Source organism: Calidris pugnax, unplaced genomic scaffold, assembly GCF_001431845.1.
Source record: "Calidris pugnax isolate Ruff unplaced genomic scaffold, ASM143184v1 scaffold8, whole genome shotgun sequence".
In the NCBI taxonomy this organism is placed as follows: domain Eukaryota; kingdom Metazoa; phylum Chordata; class Aves; order Charadriiformes; family Scolopacidae; genus Calidris; species Calidris pugnax.
The window spans coordinates 15,556,652-15,575,356 of NW_015090830.1; the positions used below are offsets into that span (position 1 = coordinate 15,556,652).

Sequence of the window (18,705 nt, forward strand, 5' to 3'; positions counted from 1 at the left end):
TGAACTTCACATGCTACAGATAAAAAGAGCTTTACCTTGTCTAAATACACCTAAAGTTCAGACGTTCTACAAATCTGTCTCTTACGTTAAAATAAAAGCTCATTCTAGAAACATCCAGATGAGAGATTCCATTCAGAACAGCCCTACATTTGGGCTCCAGTCTTTCCATGGGAAAGAACCACGTTCTGCTCAACTGAAGCCGAGCTGACCTTCATGCTGTGCATCCTTGTGTATCTAGGAGACACCTGGAAAGGTAACACACAGCATTCCATACATGTTTCTTACAAAATTTAGTCTGGATTTAACATCCAGAGAGATGAAGCTGGCTGGTTGGAGCCGATGAAGGCACCTTTCCCTTCAGCCTCTTGAATGATGATGTCTCATCGTGGCCAAACACGAGGACTGTCTGCAGTCACTCTCCTTTGAATGGTCTCCTACACTCTTTCTGGCAGTTTTTGGGTTGGAGTTGAAACACGCTCAGAACCCATCCATTTTCTTCCCCTAGGAGGCTTAAATGAAATGGATCTGGCAGAACTCATTTCGGCGTGGAGCTCCCTGCCTCTTCTACAGACCATCCAGGCACTCTCTGGCAGGACAGGAAACGGGGGATTTCACAATCATCTGACCCGAACTGCTCTGCTAGTTCATTAAAGCTAAAATACCAAGTACATTCCTATTTGCAAGTAATTAATTTATTTCTGTTCAGAAAGGCTTAGTAGAAAATTCAGCTATGTTTACATGAGGAGTCCAAATAATGCCAAATAACGTGCTTTTTTCTTACGGTTTTTCTTTTTTAAAAATAATTCTGAAACTCTCTTACCATGTGGTAAGCTCTGCAGCAGTTGCCTATAGGCAAGTAAGAGCAATTGAAGACATCTCACAGAAGACCTGCATACCTGAAGGGATGGATTAATTTTAAAGCGAAAAAACTAGCAAAATTAATGTGTGGAAAGCTCCTGTACGCAGATGGAGAAATGAATGAAGTCTAAATACATAATTAATAGAAACAACCCTCTTACAGACAAAAAGATGAAATCGAGTATGTCATTTACTCATAAATATTTAAGGAGGTTTTCTTGGAATAGTAATCATCCTCCAAAATCCAAGAGTCCACAGGAACATGTTCTAGTCCTTCATTCTGAGGGAGGGGTAAATGCATTTACTTAAATTACATATGTATTTGACTTACAAGGCCACCCATTATTTGGTCTCGGGCAACAGTCAAGCTACCAGTAAGCTATTTTACAGATTATTCTATTTATATAAGGTAAATACGAGTAATTCCACTGGAGCCTGAAAAGCTTTCAGCCCACACCGGTTTTAGGCAGTTGGAATGTGGTCCAGAGACTGCATCTAAGTGATACCAGCCCTTCTACACTATTTCAATGTATTTATGTTGTCATACAACTGTAATTAACAAGCAGTCTGTAAGCTACATTTTATTACTGTTTTACGAATATTTGAAAAAAAATGTAGTTGTAGCAAGGATGAGCCTTTTGGAAGACAGGTACGTGCTGACTAATTTTATAAAGAGGTCTTAGAAAATGTTTCAAGACCCTGGCACATAAAATGAATAAAATTTGGTATTATTATTTTTTTAATATCACAGTTGTATTCACAAGTCCCATGAGATATTACCCATCGCTTCAAAACAGTAAGAAAACAATTACTGACTTAACGTATAAACGACACTAAGCCAGCAATGCTGAATGAGGCTCACTGACAATAAGCAGGAATTCAAGAAATGACTGTTTTTCAGTATTAGTGTGTTTCAGCTTTGCCATGGCAAGAGAAAGATTCTGCCTTTTTGACAAGGCAAAAGCTTACTCATTGCTGAGCTCGTTCTGAAGAGGTTTGCGTCCTATACTGTTCATATACAATGGTATGGAAAGAGAGAATGTTCAACATTGTAGACATCTCAGAGCTCTCTGGAGCATCGTGTGACGCTCTAGTGTCCCTCACGGCTGAGCCACCAGCGGTGGGTTGTCCCACGACTCACCTGCCTGTCCCACAGCAAGCACGTTTTGAAGAGCTCCACTCACCTGTGCAGCAGCTGGAATTTTTTCATGATTAAAAGGTGTCTGAAGACAGGGAGAATGAGGTAGCACCAGCTGACTGATGTGTGGACTTTGAAGAAACAGGTTGATCACTGACAACCATCAGGGGAAGAGCTGTGAGGTGTTGGTCTTCTCCCAGAATGGAAGCAGATGCTGTTTTCCTTCCGTTTCCAGTAGAGAGAACAGTTTCACATCAGAGCCTTCTGGAGACAGACCAAAATTTGCAGTTATCCTATTTTGAAAAGACTACCCTTTGTAAAGGTAGGGGAAGGAGGAGAGGGAAATATTTTGGTTTCATGTCTGGATATTAGTTCCTCAGTTGTTTTCTACTGTTTACAGCTTTAACTTCAAATCCATGCTTTTGAAGTATTTAGGCATTTACCTTGTCATTCTCAGATGCATTATTTTCTTCCATTAAAAGACTATCCTCTGTGTTACCATTTTGTAACCCAAAACTACATTTGGAAACAGAGAGGTCATCTTCAGCACTGCATTCAGCAGCAGGCTCAAAGTTAGAAATAGCTTCAGTTCTAGCATTTTAAAAAATACTCCGGTTTCCTTTTGTCCAGCAGGTTACTATCAGTGTCTGCTGAAGATCAGTGTAAGATGCTGTTTAATATTCATTCATGTTACCTCCCCCTGCATCATTAGCAGCAAAGATGTTTAAGAATTATCATGTGAGCTGGAGTTTCCGCTGGAGGCTTACTGGTGTGACTGAGGAAGGAAAAAAGGCTCCTCCAGTTTCTATTTAAAGGAAGAAAATGTGCTAGAGGTGAAATAGTGGCCCCACTAATCTCAACCTTTGTTATATTCTGTGTGCTAAGGGTGTGGCTGTTGATATTCCATGTCATAGGAAGGACAGAAGTACTCCACTAGATTTATTTGGAATTTGCTGCTATTTCGATTTAAGTGTATTGTAAGTGTGGACTGACTGCTCGGGCTGATTTTCAATGCCTACAAACAACTAAGAATCAACTCTGCTTCCCTCACACAAATATAAACACAAGATTGCTACTTTTATTAAAATATCAAAAGACAAATGTCATGCTGAGTTACCCATCTTCTGCTTTGCTTTTCAGGATGTTACACATTGAATTTGCAAGTCATCCACTCTACTATCAAAAAAATGTAATGTGAATCTTATTTTTAAAAAAAAAGTTATCCTGTGTTCTTTATCTCCTATATGAAAATGGGTGTTCCCAAAAGGAACATCCATTCTTGTAATCTACATGAGCCCTGTTCAGCTCCAAAGACTGAAACTAGTCCTGTGTAACAGACTTCCACGTTTCTTCTAGACTCCCACAAGAAGGTGCACACCCAGTTAAGCTTCTTACGCTTATCTGCAACAGGGAAGGTAAAAGGACACAAAGCTTGAAAGATTTTAAGCTGATTTTGCAGCAAATGCAAGTGAAGGGAGCTTAAAAAAGTTTAAACCCTTTCTTGGTTTACCACCCATCACAGAAGTAAAATATTATCTGCCTTTACTGAGCACTGCTGAAGCCACCAGACTTCCTCAAGGTTTTATGGTGTAGGAAGGAGAGACTGGCAGAAGTCACCAGCATGGTTGTTTCCAGTGGACTCCCAGGACAGACAATCAAGCTCATTTTCGTTGCTTTCCCAATTTCCTACAGAAGCAGACAGCACAACTGCTACAGGAATGTCGTGCAACGAGAAGCGCAATCTCACAGAGATTCTTCCTAAAACTTTTGAAACACAATGTTTACAGGAAGCATATGAAAAACCTTCAAAAAACTTTTAACAGTGTGCTCTCTGCTAGCTACAGCACAGAATAGCAAAGCTTGGGCCAACTCCCCGCTCTACCCCATCAGACTCACCTTTCTCCATGTTTTCCAACAAGCACAAAGGAAGAGCACATTCTCAGAGAGGAAGAGCTGCCAAGGAAGTGGAGGGTTGGGAAAGAGAAGTGCTTAATAGAAATGATTTTGTTTCGCATGTATTTTGGGTTCTTACCTACATGGCAGAATTTGTTCTCCCTTAATAGCTGGAAGAGTGCTAAAATAGAACTAAATAGAACTAAATTTCAAACTGACATACTTAAGGTTTTGCTAAAATAAGATAACCACTACTGAAATAGTTTTGAGGTAATCATTTTAGAGCAATTATGTCAGTTCTTGGGGTATCTAATTTCAGCATCACTAGAAGATAACCTAATCATCAGTAGAATCATCAAAAGAAAATTCAGCAGTAGTAGCATGAGGAAAGGTGCTTCTCTTTACTGAAATTCATCCTGTTGCTTATGAACAATCCAACTCACCAAGACAATCTTAAAACTTGATGGTAGCCACATATTTTATAATCTAGTTCTTTCTCCTGACATCCAGCTCATTCATGAACACACTGAGCAAAAGCAACACCAGAATAAAGTCCTGTCAGATCCCAGTCTATGCCCTCTCACTTTCATGACCTGATGGCTACTGCTTAGTCCAGAGTTTCAGCCAATTCTGCCACTCTACAATTGTGATTTAATCTAGATCACATTTCCTGGAATTGTTTACAGCAGCTGCATAGCAGAACAGCACAAAAAACCTTGCTAAACTTTAAATTACATTCACTGCTGTTCACTTATACACCAAGCCAGTCACACTAATGAAGGAAATTAGATCAGTTCGATATTGTTTGTCCTTGACAAATACAGACTATGTTTTCTTCTGTTTTATTACTGCAGAATAGGGAGGAGATTTCCAAGAAACTCTCTCCACCAACTTTATGTACTTAACTCTACCTTCTGCTGCTTCTCCTTGTACAATAGCAGACCTCGATAAAAACACTTGGCATTCTGTCCTTGTATCACAAAAGAAAGCTAAAGTCGCACGTACTTAGAAGATGAAGGCTAATGGAACAATACCATCAGAAGTCAGCTTCTGCCCTTTTGTTGGTAAGATACTTTTAAAAAAAAAATTTTAGAAAGTTACTCCAATCTAACCACTTTAAATGTCAAAAAGAAATAGAAAAATATTCGGCAGTGCTGTGAGACGGCAAAAATCTCTCTTCCATTAATGTAGATTGTAAGAATTTACAGATTGTTTTGTTATCTTCTTTTAGGTATGTTGTTACAGACTCCATGGATTTTTCTCTAAGTACTTTGATTTCTAATTTTTTTTTTTAATCTATGCAAATATTTTCTAGATTTTTAAATGAACCTTCGTATCAATAGGTAAAGAATTCCTTAATTTATATCTGTAAGATTAGCTATACTACTTTTATCTAAAATGCCAGGTAAAAAATACATTTGCAATAGATATTTTACTGGCTGAAAAAATACAAAATCCTGCACATCACAAAAGGTTAATTAAGGCAAACATACACTATCACGAAGGATAAAAACTGGAGATACTACCAGATGATTTATAAATACATGTAAGGAAAATAAAGTAAGTGACTTATTCAGAGTTCAGGTTGAAGTTTTCAATCTAAATAAACATCTCCTATACATTAGAACACGTGGTGCATAAGAAATATTGTGTGTAATCAAAAGTACCAACGTGGTTCTTATAGTTCTAGGATCTTAACTAAATTGGAAGAGAAAGTCCAGTACCAATACAAGAGCCAAACAAAAATCTCCCTCTCTGCTGTGTACTGCTCCTTTAGTAACGAAAATCAGCATCAGACAGAATATATGGAGAATCTACTGAAGAAATTACACTAATAATGGAGTCAGTGAATTGTATCCTACCAGCACCCTCGGGGTGTAACTACAGTACCAAATAACATGCTCTAGAAGATACTAAAGGCTTTACTTGAACATACTGTTTGTAACCTCCCAAGTGCCCTTCTTAAGCTTTAATGAAAACAAATTTACATCAATTAATAAAAGCCCTTTGAAGGCTCCAGTTAGAAAATACATAAACTGATAATTACCTGTAGGTATTTAATTCCTCAGAGTACTAACATGTCTTTGCATGAGTTGCTCTCACCTGTTCAGCCTGGCTGGATAGCTGTGATATTAACTACTCAATTTAATTTGATATAATTATTAAAACATTATTTTACCTGCTCATAGCAATTTTGCCTTCATTATGGGCCTTAATCCGGGCATTAAACACTCCTTCTTTGCGGATATTTTGAGTTAGCTAAAGTGAGGAAAACAGCTTTGTTTTAACACCAGAAACGCATTCCAGAAGGAGCACAAAGACAACAGAGCACGAGCCACCACAGCCTTGGCAAGGCAAAGCCACGTTTCACCCTCCAGGCCCGAGGGCACGTCCCCTGTGCTGCCCCGCGCCCAGGGCCACAGCTCCCGGCCTCCTCCTCCCCCTGCACGACCGCCGCCATCTTGCAGCCAGCGCCAACCCTCACACCTGGGCCCCTGTCTCACCTTCTTCTCTCGCTGCCTCCATTGCCACCATCCCCTGGGGCTTAGCCACCCCTCAAGTCCCACCGCCGCACCAGTGGCCTGGTCGTGTGGTCCCACAAAGATGTCCTTCCTCCCACCACCATCCCCTGGGGCCACGTCCCCTCTCTGGGTGCTGGGGAGGGAAAATGGAAGAGCCTCGCTTGTCCCTTGGCTGTTTCACAGCACGCCCTCCCCGGCCCTTTTACACGTTATTTCATAACAGGAAATTATTTTGGCTTCCCTCTCTTTCCTGTCAGCCTGGCAGACGGCTGCTCCCTGCTCTCCCTGCCAGATTTACCTTCTCCTCCCTCCCCTGCACCTCTCAACCCTGTCCCCGTTTCGCTGGCCCGGCTTCTGCCGCCCTGTGTGGGCCAGCAGACTCGCTGTGGCTGGTAATCCCCCGTGCAGAGGGTTTGAGGAGGACCCTAAATACATTTAATACTTCTCAGCACCAGATTTCGCTGCTGTAGCAAGCACACCTGAGCGCTGCGTACCCACGCTGCTCCTTTCAGAATCATAGAATGGTTTGGGTTGGAAGGGACCTCAAAGATCATCTAGTTCCAACCCCCCTGCCATGGGCAGGGACATCTCCCACCAGACCAGGTTGCTCAAAGCCCCATCCAGCCTGGCCTTGGACACCTCCAGGGATGGGGCATCCACAGCTTCTCTGGGCAACCTGTTCCAGTGTCTCACCACCCTCACTGTAAAGAATTTCTTTCTGGTATCTAATCTAAATCTTCCCTCTTCCAATTTAAAACCATTACCCCTTGTCCTTTTCTTTCTCAGTAGTCGAATCCCAAGGGCCACCTTGGAGACAAAACCCTGAATTTTAAGACCTGTTTACCATGCGAGGCAGTCGTGCCACAGGCAAGCAGTCATCCCCGCACATCCCCTCTGACGGCAGCACCCAGAGCCATCCATTCCTGGTGGGTCACTGCTCTGCTCCAGCAACATTCCCACCCAGTGGAGAAACGGGCGTCCACCAGCCTCCCACAGGCAGCCACTAAACCCCCACTTTATGTACATACCCGCCTACACACGGAGGGCCAGCACCTTGGGTGTTTCTCACTATCACCAAGCCTAGAGCACTGAAATTAAAGATTTATTTTTTTTTAAACAACAGTCAGCTTCTTGTCAACAAGAGGCTCTTCTTGAGAAGTAACTGCTGCTTCTCCATGATTTCCTCTTGTTGGCATGAGCTCAACTCCTACCTACTTCCAGCAGCACGAGCCCGGCCTCTGCAGTGCCTGCTACACTCTACCGCACAGCATCCAAGAACATTGGAGAAATTTTCTCTTGAAAAATAATTGTTAATTTAACTCCAAAAGGGCTACACAGTAGAAGGTCACACCATCTTCAATGGGATTTTTCACATAAAAAGGGCAATATGAAGCAATTCATGGAAAGAACATACTTAAGATTAGAACCATAAAGCTCACAACAAGCATCTCTAAGAATCTCAAGTGAATAGTTTTTGTAAGAGTATTATTATATTAATACACCCCCAGGAATTACCTACTTTCCCTCTCACTGAGGATGTTTAACAGGAGGAGTAAAAAGCTGCACAACAGTAATTAAATACTTTTATTTATTTTTTCATTAATACAGTATTTCCTTCCCCACAGAATCACTCATAAGATTTATTGAAGAGATATCAAAATATAGTTCTATTGAATCTATCGCTTCTTTTGGAAGACAATCTGCTTTCAATTATTCAGAAACATCACCGCTGCCTACAGAATAATGAACCTTTATTCCCCGATCTAAATATCCATAATGGATCCAAGGCACATAACGTTGTATAAATTTTATGAACCGGTTTTAATGCAGCACTCAGAACAGAAATATCTCCCATCAAAAGATATTGAGAAAGTTTATTAACAATAAGGGCAGATTAAGCTATTGCCAGAAGGTGAATTATTCTACTGGTGAAGATTAGAGTTTTGATTTCTTCTGAAAGAAGCTGACAATAGCATTTATACATTCATCAGATATCCACCTCTCCTTCAAAACTTCACACTCCTTACTGTTGATTTCATGGAGCTTCTCCTTTTCCGCACTTCGTAATAGTTGCTTTGACACTGCCAAGGACTGGAGTAGAAAGAGAGGAACATGAGGAAGTTAGGTTTTCTATACCTTCATTTAAAGCTTCAGACAATAGCACAATAAACACACTGGAATTCAAACAGAGTTGTATTAACATCGTAATTTTTAGCTTTTACTCAACCTTTCTGATGCAAATAATTATGGCATTTAATTACTAAGACTGCTAATAAGGTGGAGGTTCATGGGAAGCGAAATAGCAGTCCACTAAGTGCTCATAATGAGAGTAGGTGGGCATAAGTAGTGAAACCTGCTGAACTATTTCCAGCGCCAAATGCAACCTACGTTATCAGCAGCTGGCACGAGTGTCTCCTCTTGTCTCATGTAACCTTAATAGCATTGTGACTCAAGCAGTTTTGCAAAACCTGAACGAGTGAGCAGGATGAATGAATTCAGCAAAAAGTAAAGCCACCCCACGACATCTTGAGCGCCCAAAGTGCACACAGTACAATTGATATTATAGAACCAGTTGTAAGGCTCTTAAACCTTAACCACCGCCAAAATAAAATTCTAAGAGAAGGCACCCAGGCACAATTAATTAATTGGATTAATTGGTTAGTTATTATGGCTTTTCAGACATTGAATCTCTGCATACAGTGCAGTGTCTTTGACTCAGGCATGGTAGAAGAGAGGTTTCTGTTTCGCAGCAGAGGGACACGGCTAAAATATATCGAACCTTCCTACTTCAATTAAGGATGAAGTGAAACCAAGTAACTGGATAGGTTTGGCAGGAGGACTGGGAATGCTACAGGCTTACAAGGTGTAGAAAAACTTAAAATACTGACATTTTTGGGGAGGCTTGCATAAGCTTCTAATCTTGCCCAAACTTCCTTCTGAAAAGTCCTTTCAGGGAAGACTTCAGTCACAAGTCCCTGGGCACAGGCTTCTGCGGCAGTCAGCTTTTTATTGAAAAGCAACATCTCATTTGCCTATATAAAGAAAAGTAGAAAGTGTGATTCAACAAGACACAAGACTTGAGTAATCTGTCAGGAAAGATAGAAGCTTCCAAGTTACATTTATTTAACTCTCTTGTTCATTACTGTCTGCCCTCTGAAAAGCTCAGAGAATAGATGAGGTTGGAAGTGACCCCCAGATACAGTCTAGTTCAAACCCCCTGCTTAAGCAGAGTTGGCTGCAGCAGGCTGCCCGGGACTGGGTCCTGTTGGCTTTTGACTCTCTCTGAGGATGAAGACACTTCTCCAAGGAAGAGGGCTTCACGTTATCTCTGCACAACCTGTTCCTGTGTTTCACCATCCTCAGTATAAAATTATTTTTATTCTTTTTTTTTTTCCACATTCAGACGGAATTCCCTGTCTTTCAATTTGTACTCCTTCCCTCTTGTCTTGTCACTGGGAACCACTGGCAAGAATCTGTCTCTATCTTCGTTACACCCTCCCATCACATATTTATAAACATTGGTAAGATTCCCCAAGCCTTTCCTGCTCCAGGAAATAGAGTCCCAGCTCTCCCAGCCTCTTCTCATATGTATAATGCATCTGTGTCTTAATTATTTTTGCAGCTCTTTGCTAGGTCTGCTCCAGTATGTCCATATCTCTCTTGTAGCTGGAGCCCAGACCCAAACACAGCACTCCAGCTGTGGTCTCACCAGTGCTGACATTACATTTCTTGATCCTTGTTCTGAGAGGGGCAAACAGGAACTGTCTTTGAGGACTCTTGCTGTGACTCCACTTGCTCTTACAGTTGGAGGATACCAACAGACAAAGGTCACCTGATCCCACATACACTGTAGGCTTTCTTACCTTAGCTAAGCCCATGATTTTGGGAAACAGGTAAGAGGAACATCCTTCTGGGCTCTGTCCAAGTTGACTAAATGGGCTGTGAAATGTAGCCTGGGGGGAAAAAAAAAAAAAAACAAAACCCAAAACAAATCTCAAATCTCACAACAGAGCACAAAACTAAAGTACTAGGATTTAATTTTCATTTTAAAACTTATACCGTGAGAGAGTTCACCAGAAATACATTTGAACTGTTACCATAATAGTTTTTCAAATACCATCTAGTAACACTGCTTCATCCTCTCAATGCACCCAAGAGTTGACTTTGTGTAATTCAACTCCCTTACAGCAAACCCATTGAAGGGGTTGCTTTTGAAGTTACCTTATTTGAATTACCGTTTGCATTGAAGTTACCTTTTGCATTGAAGTTTACCTTATTTGAATACAGTGCTTAAAGAAACTAATTTGCATGTGCAAAATCTTTACAGAAGAGCTGTTCATACACATCTGTGCTAAAAGTTATTAAATACATAGCCCAAATAACTTAAGAGGTGAAGAACAACTCGCTTTCAGAAGGCACACTGAGTTTATTGTATTCCTCAAAAATTCAAGTCATTGAATCTTACTTCCTCAAATTTTATGCAAATTTAAAATGAACCGTGGCAGAAATACATCATAGGATCATACAAAACCATAGCCTAGCTGCAAGTTAGAACTGAACTGCAGAATTTTACGTTTTGACAACTTATATCAACTGTAAGCAATGAAAACAAAATGCTTGCCTTTATTTCCTATATTTGAAAATATGAACTGATACACAAAGAGTGCACAAGTTGCCAGTGCAGCTTTACTGTGATAGAAGGCAATCATCTCTTACTGTACTGCAGATGGCCATACAGCAAGACAGATCAATAGACTTCCTAGGAAGAAAGTGATAATTATATCATTGCAAGAAAAGATTAGATGATATCTGCCAGGATACAGGCTAGTGTAGTTAGTCCTGCTTTAGCAAGAGGAGATGAACTACACCAGGAGTACAAACTGGTGCCCCAGAAACTGGAGCAAAATCCAGTGCAGAAGACAATGTTAACTGACTGCCCAAAATGCTGATCTGTTGTCCTATAAACGCGGCTGGTAACAATCTGCTCTGGGAAGACCTGGCTGAGAATAAAACCAGATTCTGGACATAAAGCTCGCCACTTCTGGAGTAGGTAGTCAATGCTTAAGGCACCTCAACTGAACTACTGGAGAATGTGAAATTAAGCAGTAATTTGGAAGAGAATGACCTTATGCATTGGGGTTCACATTCCTTAACAGGGAATAGAGAACAATCACCTTCAAGAAGGCTTCAGTAAACTCAAAGTTAATAGGAAAACTCTCATGAAGACTAATTAAAGTGAAAAGCTAATTTAGATCCTACAGGAATCCTCAAATAACTGTTACCAAGGACACAAGCAAAAGCTGTCCCAGTGCAGGTAGGAAAGTACTAACAATGTCTCAGCTAAATCATGAGCTCATCACTGACTTTAAATACAAGTACACAGCAAGTGAAAATTACAGCAGACAACTAAGTATGAAATGAATATAAGCATGCACACATTTAAAAAAAATAGAAATACAAGGCAAAAATAAGATGTATTTACCAATTATTATGTATACAAGTAGTAAAAGGAAGTTCAAGTATGAATTTCCAAATATAAATCCTTCAAGAAAGAAGGATACTATTAGCAGGAAAAAACATTAAATGGATTGGATTAAACTTCAACTGAATCTATACTGTCTTATGGCCGTAGGAGATACTATGTGGAGGGGTAAGTGATGAGAATTCAGAATAGTCTTAAGGTGGAGAGGTAACAAGCTGCTATTTAATACAGACAAGCTAAAGCTTCACACAAATAACTTGGTATACAGCGTATGATATATGACAGGGACAGCTGTTTAACTGGCAATTCTACAGTAAGGGATCCAGGTGTTAGAGCAGATCACAAGTATGTAAATTAAGTAACATTGTGGGATGTCAAACCAGAAATACAGTCTGCAGAATGTGGAGAAGTTCTTCTGCTCTATTTCACATCGGTAAGACATGAGCTGGAGTGATGTGTCCAGTTTGTACCACTATGCTTAAAGAGACACAGAACAACTGGTAGGAACCAGAGGAACGTGACTGCAGGCAAAAGAAAGCACATGACAAAAACCTGAATGAATTGCAGCTGTTTAGCTCAAAAAAGGAAAAGATTGAGAGAACAGATGTAAACCTGAGATATATCTAACAGTCTAAGTGCACTCATGGCTATTGTAAGTGAGGATGAAAGTAGTCTGTTCTTTAAATTTGGGAACAAGAACCAGTAGGTTCACCCTGCAGCAAAATAAGATCAGATGGAAGGGGAGGAAGACAAAGACCCCAACAATTTTCTAGTCAAAGAAGAGATATAGGGACCAGAATAAATCATGCACATTATCCAAGCATCTATCAGGAGTGCCATGGTCCTGGCTGATCCTCTTACAGGGGAAGCAGAAAGAGTTGGTCCCTTGCAGCTCAATTTTTCTAAATCTCATAGTGACAAACCCAATTCAGCAGGGACTTTGAGGAAAACCGCAACACAGTGCTGAAGCTGGAGTCAACGTATCAATGTACCACCCATCACAGACAGTTCTGCAAGTAAAAGTTTGCCTAAAATTATTGAAATCTTGGGTTAAGTTCTGTACCTGTTTAAATAACCTCATATAAGTGAACAACACTGAATATAAAAAATAAGCCATATAATGGGATTCTGTGCCATGCCTTAATATAGCTTTTGGTTACGCATTTAGCAAGTTACCTTAATATGAATCTTAAGTTGAATAAACCAAAGCTTTTCCAAGCCTACTTTGGAACACAGATTAGATAAAATGCCAGTTACTGCACATCTAGTCCATGAAAATCTTTGGTCTCCCTCCCATGTCTGAAAGGGGCCTTAAACCATTTTTTCACATCAGCTACTCTTTTCTTTACCCACTGATAAAGGGTTTCTAAAGTTGAGTCAGGAACTTGATAAGCATAACTACTGCAGGGAAATTCCATGCACGTTAACCACTGGTTGATGCACCCTGTGCTAGTAATTAATAAAGGTGTTCCTAAACATAATATAAAAAGCCTTTACACTTGTGTGTTATTTTCTGTCAGATTACCACAAACCAAATAATATTTCCTACAAAAAGAGGCTTAAAGACTGCCTTGGGATCAGCTACGTAATGTACTTACCGTGTCAGAAGCGTAGACAATGTCACACAATCCAAGGACTGTGACACAGATTCCAATAGCTGGACCGTTTACCACTGCAATCAGTGGTTTGGGAAAATCAATAAAATGACCCACGAACTCTCTAGGGAGAAGGAAAAACAGAATGTATGAGACACATCCTGGTCTTTTACATTAAATATAAACAACTTTCAAAACACATGATTAGATACTGCATAGCAAAACCCATGAGCTAGACTCTACATAGCATATGTTGCTGTCCCTCTCCCTAACAAATTCTGACAAAGAAAATAAGAACTATTTGAAATACCTGCATTTCCTTACCCACCATGAATCAAACATGCATGTCAGCACAGCTTTCCTAGGGCCTGCAATCAAGTTATGAAAGTGCCATCCTCTTCAGCTACAGCTACTGAATGCAGCTCACTAACAGGAGCAGCCTTTTCCCCTGCCTATCCATCCGACCATCCCAACTCCATCCATGGGACATCCATTCCCTTCACACATCCTGTTCTGCACTGAAGCCCCAGCACTAAAACCGTGACCCTACCACAGCACAGGTTTCCCAAGTGCTGTTCTGCCTGCGTTCAAGAAACAGTGTTTTGTTTCACTTTTCCATCCAAGAAGGGCAAAATACATTCTCAAAATATAGTATTTTTTTCAGAAGTAAGCAGTGCTGTAAGAACACCGCTTCTCTGTGCATCAGCTGTAACAAAGCACTGTGCTTGTGTAATAGTGACAGCACAGCAAATACAGTCTTCTCACAAGAGCAAGATAAAAGACCATAAAGTAGACGTGAAACTGTGCATCACTGAACACCCTACAGAACACTGCAGGCTGGAACACTTGCCAGGTACCACTGAGTAACATCTTTGCAACAGATTCGGACTGCAGGATTACCACTTTGTAGGGGCAACTGTGATCCACAGGCAGCTTGCCTAAGTAAAAGCTGCAAAACTAAATACTTTACTTGCAGTTCATCTTTAAAATATAAATCAAAACCACTGTTCGCTTTTCTGTGTGTTTTAGATTCTCCATCACTTGCAAGTGCTTGAGGAAGCCATTCAACTTGCAACTAATCATCACATACAGAAGTAAAAAAGACAAAATCTGCTTCACTAATGAAGAAAGAAACACATCATTTGTCCCAAAAAAAAACATTTCAGCCACTGTGTCAGATAATGCACCTGATCTCTTTGGACTCAGAAAATAAATTAGTTTAATAGGTAGATGCAAACTCAAAGATGGAATGAAGATCTCAGAATTCCTGAGCAATTTTGAACAAGTTCATTACACCTCATCTCAAGTCTGACAATAGCACAGGTATTTTGACATGTCCTGCTAGTGTAGACACTGTTGGATCTCAAAAAATGCACAAGTTTTTCATTGTAGCTTACGAACTATACAATCAAAATCAAGTTTTTGTCATTATATCTGCATGTACTTTGGAGACTAAAAATAAAATCAAGTCTTTAGCATCACCATACTTAAAAAATTATAAAATTAATCTCATTTCCCCACTTATTTCACACAATTAATGTTACTCCTCCCACATGATCTTTGTGTTTACACACATGGTGAGGCCTTAGACCCAGGCACCTCAATGGATGTATCGCAGCACAAATGGGTCCCTGCTGTCACGTTTCCTAACAATGCCTGCCAATTCTATTTTACCCATTACAGTAGCTCATAGATATAGGAAACCAAGATGTTCTACTTGAGTAATACTGCTCCATCGCTTGCCATCTTCTTCATTTCACCAGGTTGGATATTAGTAAAATTATTCAGATCATTTCCACTACTATAGTAGTCTCCTTTTCCTGCAGAGAACACATAGGAATAAATGCACCAATGGTTTCTGAGTAGGTAGGAGAAGAGAAGCTTCCATTTACAACATTAACAAAAGAATTTCATTCTAAGTGTCTAAGACTATTAGGTAATTAGAGGGATTGTCTCAAAGTATACACACAACCTTAAAGGACATCTATAGTTTAAAACTAAGTTTTGACGAACAATTCACTGAAAAACAATGGGTAAAAAGCCAAAGAATACTACATTTGAAAGATCTGAGTCAGGGGAGGGAAGAGATTATTTTTTTTTCCCCCATGTCAGATTGAAAAAAAAAAAAAGGTCTGATTTCTTTCTCTCCATACTTGCTCAGGTTTTCTTTCTGACAATTCACAGTCATTAACACAGCAAGATGTGAGTAACTTTTTTTTTTTTTAACCGGAAAATGGAAATGTAAGTTTATCCATCTCCCTTCATCCCCCTTCAAACCGATGAAGGATCAAAAGTAGACAGAATAACCTATTTAATATGCAGTAGAAGTTTCACATTTTTTAATGCCAATTAAGGAAACAGCACAGTATTCTAAGGATAAGGCTGACAGCACTACATTGAAATCATTGTACTGAAAGATGTATTCTTCAACAAGCAGCAGATGACCTGTTAGTGAATGTACGAGTCAGTTTGAGGCACCATCAAAAAAAGCAAGGAGTACTTGAAAGCTAGACTACATGATTTAATTGTCTAAATTATCCTGTGTTCCATGAGGACAGGGGACCTTTCCCTGGCTAGCACATCCATGACTTTACACTGCACTGCTCTTTCTAACTATGTAAAATGGAACAGAAAGGTTTGTGCAGGGGTGTTTGCTGCTGTACATGTGTTAAGACAGCCCCGTTGTGTGAACTGCCCTTCTCAGTTGGTAAGGGCTGTGCCTGATCATTGCTACTGACAGGAAATTCAGCATCCTGAGAACACCAGGTGCTAGTAAAGAAGACAGTGGAGAAGAACATGTATGCAACTACCTCAGAAGTAAGGTGTAAATGGGCTTAAGCCCAAATCCACTTTGCATCCACACTACTTAACTGCCAGCCAAAGCTCAAGCTTTGGTTAATTTCCTAAACACGTGTTTGCCTGCAGCAAGGATGGGCCAGACAGGTAGCACCTGCCCTCAGCCATTCTTTCCCTTCTGCCTGCTCTTGCCACTGTGCTGCTCAGTCAGCAGACACAGATCAAAGAGTCCTCTAGAGGTTCCAAATGACACGTCCCCAGAGCCGCTAGGCTTTACAGGCAGCATGAGTTTGGGGTGCCCTTTCACACTGCTGCTGCAGTCATCCAGCTGCACACATCTGGTGACTGGGATGTATACAGCTGGGCCAGGTTGCAGCGTGCATGGCCAATCCCTTACTATGGCAATCACAGATAAATAAATAATAATTTAAGAAATCAATATAAAGCATCACTTTTTTCTGATGATGGCAGGTAAATATGCAGTATAAACTTTCTACTGGCCAAGACAGCGCAGGATTTCAGGGGCTTGTTTTTAGTAGGTTCCAATGTATCACAGAAGTAGAGAAAATTGACTAGGCCCACACCAATGAACTTCAGAAGCAGTAGTGAAGATGCTGTGGAGCAGATATATCAGCTACTCAAAAGTAATAAAGTCCTTAGGAGTATTCCAAGCCTATGTTCTCCTCTCAGAAAGATGTTCTGATGTAACAGCAAGCTTGCTAAAGAATTTCAAACACCACCTTGGAAGAATGTTGCCAAAACACTTTGGAAAATCTATGGTCTACACTAGAAGAAATAAATTTATCACTTACATAATTCTATCTTAGTCTAAATACAGTTAGATAGCTCATCTCAGTATTGCACTTTGGCATAATATAAAACAAATCTAAGAGAGGCATATGAAGCATGGTACCAGTAATAACTGCTATGGTAGAATCATCTTTTCCAGCTTCTTCAAGTGCTTTGATAATTTCTCTGTACATCTGCATAAGAGGAAAATCAACAAAGTACAAATGTGATGATGTAAGAGATCATAAAAAGGAGATTCATACTAACAACAAGGAACTTGAGAGACAGATTAACTACGGTCCTTTTAAGTATGAAAAAAAAATTGCATCCACAGAAAGCAAAGTATTAAATGTAAGGTATTTCTGACCATAAAGACACAGTTAAAACACTCAAGACTTCCAATGCAAATCTAAAGGACAAAATAAGGTCCTTTGGAAAACAGATATTAACTGCAAACAGCTAGTTTTAAATCTGAGTAGTAGTTTAAGTGGGCAAAATAATATATTAAAGAACTAGCAGAAGTCCCTGTTCTGGTATTTTTGCAGTTGTGAAACGGGACAACCACATTTCCAATAGGATGGACCTCCTCATGAACACAGCTATGGGAACTGGAAGATTCTCTAAACACAGACACAACAGTGCTGAGCCAAGTGGGCTGCACGCGGGCTTTGTTATACATAGGGCTACAGTCAACACTTCTATCCAGAAAACAGGCTACTCTTCCTCCAGTTTGCCATTTTAGCTTAGTGCAGACTGCAATCCTGTAAGTCTGCAAAAACCCAAAAGACACAGAAAAGCCCAATCTGTAACATTTTAGCTGAGTGGTTTAATTTTGTACTGGATATTTATTCCTTAGGTTGTCATTGGAGTCAAGATACTAAGCCCTCATAAAATTCAGACCATCATGCTTCAGTCAGTTCTGCTAAACCTGTAGTAACAATTCTTTAAAAATTTAAGTAGCTTCAACAGGAAAGAAAAAATCATGAATCCTGCCAAGTTAATTTCTTTACCTTGTGGTTGATGGCATTTTTTCTATCAGGCCGGTTAAACATTATTGTTGTGATATTGTTTTTGGTGGTAACTATTATTGTTTCATAGCCATCGTGTCTGCCCTCTTCTGGAGATGCATCTTCCTTCTGGCCAGCAGATTCTGCAGAGAGCAGACTTGAGACAAGTTCAGTATATTTCTGTCTGGCATTATCCTGTAATGAAATAAAAGAAAAAAGAGGAAGAGATTATCAAAAGCTGAAATTGAAATCAGTTTATTACGCTATTCATAAAATGGGTACCTGGAGCATGGGGGAAGGGGACTCTGCTTCAGGACAAAAGGGAAAAAAATCTCAGCTAGAAAGCATTTTACTTAGGGTGAGAAGAGGAGGAACATGCTGTATTTCAACACTACAAATCATGCTTAAAGTCATCTGGAAAGCAGCAGCAACAGATCCACAAAATAAAAGTGCATAGATGCTGGGATGACAGCATTTATTTCGTTGGAGAAGTGGCCCATCCACACCTAAGATTACCAGAGAGATCTTTGTCATATTCCCAGCATTTACACATTTCTATGGACACTTTGATTCTTCTTCCTGGTTGGACATTTCTCCAAAATCAGAATTTTTATTTTAGAATATG

At 40.0% G+C, this 18,705-nt stretch overlaps 1 protein-coding gene across 3 annotated transcripts in view; it reads right to left on the reverse strand.

Moving 5' to 3' along the window:
* Nucleotides 1-7,980: 7,980 nt before the first annotated feature.
* The window catches only part of ECI2 (enoyl-CoA delta isomerase 2), a 31,398-nt gene continuing 20,673 nt past the window's right edge, over nt 7,981-18,705 (reverse strand). For all 3 annotated transcript variants that reach the window (XM_014941020.1, XM_014941021.1, XM_014941022.1), the window contains 7 exons: nt 18,084-18,275; nt 17,198-17,267; nt 15,206-15,308; nt 13,492-13,612; nt 10,275-10,364; nt 9,300-9,443; nt 7,981-8,502 (listed from right to left, as the gene is read on the reverse strand). In XM_014941020.1, the coding sequence (XP_014796506.1) occupies nt 8,347-8,502; nt 9,300-9,443; nt 10,275-10,364; nt 13,492-13,612; nt 15,206-15,308; nt 17,198-17,267; nt 18,084-18,275 (876 nt within the window). In that variant the 3' untranslated portion in view covers nt 7,981-8,346. The remainder of the gene's footprint in view (nt 8,503-9,299; nt 9,444-10,274; nt 10,365-13,491; nt 13,613-15,205; nt 15,309-17,197; nt 17,268-18,083; nt 18,276-18,705) is intronic.